This window comes from Hyaena hyaena, unplaced genomic scaffold, assembly GCF_003009895.1.
Source record: "Hyaena hyaena isolate Hyena2069 unplaced genomic scaffold, ASM300989v1 scaffold_779, whole genome shotgun sequence".
Classification (NCBI taxonomy): Eukaryota; Metazoa; Chordata; class Mammalia; order Carnivora; family Hyaenidae; genus Hyaena; species Hyaena hyaena.
Genome location: NW_024081413.1, coordinates 384423 through 388796, shown reverse-complemented (window position 1 = coordinate 388796; position 4374 = coordinate 384423). Strand labels below are relative to the sequence as shown.

The window sequence follows — 4374 nt, the reverse complement described above, 5'->3', positions numbered from 1 at the left end:
ATTCATCAGGAAAAAAAACTGTAAGTCACTATTGAATTCTGCTCCCGTTTTAAATCCCCAATTTCCTCAGGGCACCTGGGTGGCTCAGTCGTTAAATGTCGGACTTCCGCTCAGGTCATGATCTCACAGTTTGTGAGTTGGAGCCCCAAGTTGGGCTCTGTGCTGACAGCTCATAGCCTGGAGCCTGCTTCAGATTCTGTGTCTCCCTCTCTCTCTCTCCCTCTCCTTCACTCTCCCTCTCTCTCTCTCAAAAATTTAAAAAAAATATATTTTTTAAATGTAAATCCCCAACTTCCTCATCTAAAGTACTCCTCTACCCCAATTATTATCCTTACTTCTTTCTTTCCTTCACATCCCATAACCAGAAAGACCTTCTAGTTCATATGTTTGCTTGTTTTTATCTGTCTCATAGTATACTTGTTTATTGCCGGTCTCCCCCTACACTATCCACAAAGACAGGGATCCTGTCTTTCTTATGTGCCACTGTATCCCCAGCTCTTAAAACAGTGCCTGGCAGAAATTCCAAGTTCAGTAAATATTTTGTTGAATAACTAGAGGAATGAGTTATACACCTGAAACAAACTCTCCTCCAGGTACTTGTGCTAAATACTTATGTAACTTAATCCTCACAACAGCCCAATGGAGGCTATCATTATCCCATTTAATAGATGAAGAAGGGAGCCTAGGTGGCTCAGTTGGTTGAGCATCTGACTTCAGCTCAGGTCATGATCTCACCATGAGTTTGAGCCCTGCATTGGGCTCTCTGCTGTCAGTACAGTATCCTTTGTATCCTGACCCCATACAAAGATACATACTTTGTCTCTGTCCCTCCCCCCTCCTCTCAAAAATAAACTTATAACAAATAGATGAAGGAACTGAGAAGCCAAACTATAGCCACTGAGCTCTACTGCCATACACCATTTCTGTTTTCCATCTCACTATTTACCTTTTCCAAGAACATGGCCTTAAACATCCCCCACTTATCCTCCTTCAGGGTAGGTTGTGTCCCTTCCCTCTTTCCTCTCAAAATAACATAACAGTCACTACACTTACATCATTCATGCTTGCATTCCTAAACTCTGAAGTCCTTGAAGGCCTCAGGATTGTCATCTTGGCGTTCACAAGACCTAGCATAGGACCTGCAAACACATTAGGTACTCAAAAAATGTTTTCATATGACAATAACTGAATGAATGGGCTGATGACCGAACTCCCATCCCTAGCTAATCCCCTTGCACTTCCTAATTCTTCTGTGATGCTCTTGCTCTATGAGGGCCTACTGTAGGCCAGGCATGGTATTTGGTATGGGAAATACAGAGATACAGCAGAGGAGCCACAGTGTGGGACAGGATGAGGAGAGTAATTGCAAACAGTCACATTCTGTACAGTTAGCACTGAGGTGTAGAGGTGGTGCTCTGGGAGCAAAGAAGAGAAGCACCTGACCCTGAAAGAGGTGTGCCTTACTCAGTTCTGCAGGAGAGTTAGAGATGAGAATGAGAGTACACAGCTCAATGTAATTCAATACTAGAATGAGGGGAAGCAGCAAAAGATGAGGCTAAAATAATGGGCAGGAATCAGATCACAAAAGGTTACATTAAAGATGTTGAAGGAATATTCAAGAACTCAGATTTTATTCTGAAGGTGATGGGGAGCCACTGAGGGTCTGAGAAAGGAGGATGATGGGATCAGACTGGCAATTAAAAAAAAATGGTCAGGTGAAAGATAAGGCCTAAAACAGAGCAGTGGCCATGGGTATTCAAAAAGTGGTCAGACTGCAGAGGTCACTGTTTCCATGGGGGAGAGGATTGAGAGAGAGAGGGAAGAACCAGGGAAGACTCTCAGGTTTCTGTGAGAATGGTGGTGACATTCAGTGGTAACAAAAACACAAGAGGAGATGCCATTTTGAATGATACATACTAAGTGCTTAATAAATATCTATAAAATTGAAATTGAACTTAATTAAAAGGTAGATTGCTTCCTTTGGATACATTGACAGTGAGGTATATTTCAACTGCAGCTCAGGACAGTGGTCTTAGGGTGTGTGTGGCTGGTGGGGTCAGTGTTCACAAACGACTACCCAGAATGAAAAGAAGGCTGAGAACAGAGGAAAGCCCAACTTTTAAGAGATGGAAGAGGAAAAAGAAACTAAGAGGAAACCTACTTGTTGACATTTATTGAGCACCTACAGCAAGAGACTATACTGGATGCTTCTCCATGAGTAAAGGGCTCAAGAAGCAAGCGGCCAGCAGGTTATTTCTACGTGCCCAAATGATACAATGATCTGGTTGAAACTGAAGCTACATTCCAGGTTCCAACATTTGTCTTACTCCTTGCAAGCTTCTTCCTCCCACCCCTTCACATGGAGTCTGGATTAGGTGACATGACTTTTATTGACCAGGAGTGCAAGCAGGTGTGAGCCACAGCTGCTCTTATAGAGGACGCAGGCTAATTTGAAGGCACCGGGAAGGGAAGGCCAGAGATGGGCTATGGGTGCAGGATTCACTCCTTATTTGGGCGTTTATGCTGCTTTGGAGAGGGAGATTTATTTTGGGACTAGGCATAGGCACAGGAGCAAAAGACAGCACCAGCCATTAGGCCGCACTCTCTACTCGGAGCACCGCGGCTTCAGCAGCCCCAGATTTCCCGGGATCTTCCTCGGCGTCCTGCGGAGGTTCTGGCTCCAGCTTGGGCTCCAGCGCAGGCCGGGCTTCTGGCTGGCCATCAGCGCTCCGGCCAGACCCAAGACGAGGTGGCTTGACTGGCGTGGGCGTTGGTGCTGCAGGGCCCTTCCGGCCCGAGAGGGCTCTTCGCAGGCTCTGGACCTTCTCCAACCCGGTGCGCCGAAGCCGCCGGGCCCTGGACTCCACCGGCTCCTCGTCTGAGCTCTCCTCAACTTCGGCCTCCGGCTGCTCTGGGCCAGGCTGGGGCTGATCTGCCGGGCCTAAGGGCTCGGGAGCCTTCTGGAAGGCGCTGGCTGGGATTTCAGCCTCCTCCTGCATGTGATGAACATAGCTCTGACCCTGGCAGTCCTCTACCCGCAGCAGCCTGAGCCTCACTCCTTATTTACACCGGGGAACCCGCCCCACCCTTGGGGCGGGCCCAAGGGGCAAAGAAAAAGCAGGCGTGGAAGACCAGGCGCAGGGGTGGAGTGGGGAGCTACTGGCAAACTGCAGAAGTTTGGAAATTAGGTGGGACCCCCTTAAGCAGGATGGTGATCGCAGGGGCAGGAATCGGAGGCAAGGAACGGTCGCAGGATGCACTTCCGCCACCGTTATTCCCATTCAGGGATGGGCTGGGACTTGGAGCAACTTCGGTGTTACGTGGCCTGAGCTCGAGCTGGGCGGACTGTGGTTGGCCAGGCTGGGTTCAGGCGCTGAGGGATGGGGCAGCGTGGTGGGAAGTGGGTGCGGCTCTGGAAGTCCGTTCCACCGTACGGGGTCAGGAATGCGGGTGTGGTAGGCGGCCGGGGAAGGGGGGGGGTAGGGAGTTTGGCCCAGATGGTGGCCGGGAGGCGGAGGACGCCTGAGGTCACTGACCTTGAAGAGCAAGACGTGGAGCTTCCCGCGCGCCACCAGCAACCCGTGGTTGGCCTCCAGCCGCTGCACCTGGGCGGCGCGGCGCACGGCGCGCTCCTGGGCGGCGTCCGCGTGAGAGCCCACGCGCTCCGCCTTGGCCAGCAGCTGTGCCAGCGTGTTGCTCGTGGTGTCGTGGCTGCGGCTCAGCGCCCCCAGGCCGCTCTGGATGCGGCGCACGGAGCCCGCCAGGCCGCCCTGCCTCTGAGCCAGGCCCCCCTGCCGCTCCCGCAGCGCCTCCAGCATGGTGGCCAGCTTCTCCAGCAGCGTCACCACCGTCACGGCATGCACCGGGCCCCCAGCCGGCGCTGCGGGCACAGGCCCCGGCTCCAGCGCACTCTCCCCCATGATCCCCGACCTCCCTGCCTGCTCTCCCTGCGGCCGCTGGTTGCACTCTGGGCTGGGGCCTCCCTTCCGCGGCTCCTCCCCAGCTCCAGCCGTGACTCAGGCAGGCGGAGCGGGCCGTCCCGGGAGGCGTGGGGTGGGGGCTGGTGGGGCAGGACGGGGCGGGGGGGCACTGGATGGCGGCGGCTGGGTTCTTCGTAAGCGCTCCCCCTTCTGCTGCACCGCCCCGGGAGCCCCGGCGGGCAACCGGTTGGCTTAGTATCCGCCCCCTTTCCCCGAACTCTCTCCCTGTAAGTTTGAGTTCCCCTCCTGCGTCCCAATTCGCTAGTGTGTCTCTCTCTTGAATGTACTTTCACCACCGCAAAGGGTGAGCCATGGAAAAATTTGTTATGCACATCGAGTGGGCAGAGAAACTATGTGAGAGCAGCACAAGGATAACCTGAGGGGCTTCCACGGC

General features: G+C 53.2%; 1 protein-coding gene across 1 annotated transcript; it reads right to left on the bottom strand.

Moving 5' to 3' along the window:
- Positions 1-2371: 2371 nt before the first annotated feature.
- On the bottom strand, positions 2372-4079 carry CAVIN3 (caveolae associated protein 3). Its single transcript, XM_039218811.1, has 2 exons — positions 3537-4079; positions 2372-2993 (listed from the first exon to the last, which is right to left on the bottom strand). Exons 1-2 carry the CDS (start codon positions 3918-3920, stop codon positions 2592-2594), a joined length of 786 nt encoding a protein of 261 aa, XP_039074742.1. The 5' UTR covers positions 3921-4079; the 3' UTR covers positions 2372-2591.
- Between the last annotated feature and the right edge of the window lie 295 nt (positions 4080-4374).

Excerpts from the sequence above, each read along its gene's own strand:
- CAVIN3 (XM_039218811.1), bottom strand. The coding sequence starts at position 3,920 with ATGGGGGAGAGTGCGCTGGAGCCGGGGCCTGTGCCCGCAGCGCCGGCT. Across the intron at positions 2,994-3,536 it reads TCCACGTCTTGCTCTTCAAG|GAGGAGGCTGAAATCCCAGC; the intron begins GTCAGTGACCTC and ends CATCACATGCAG.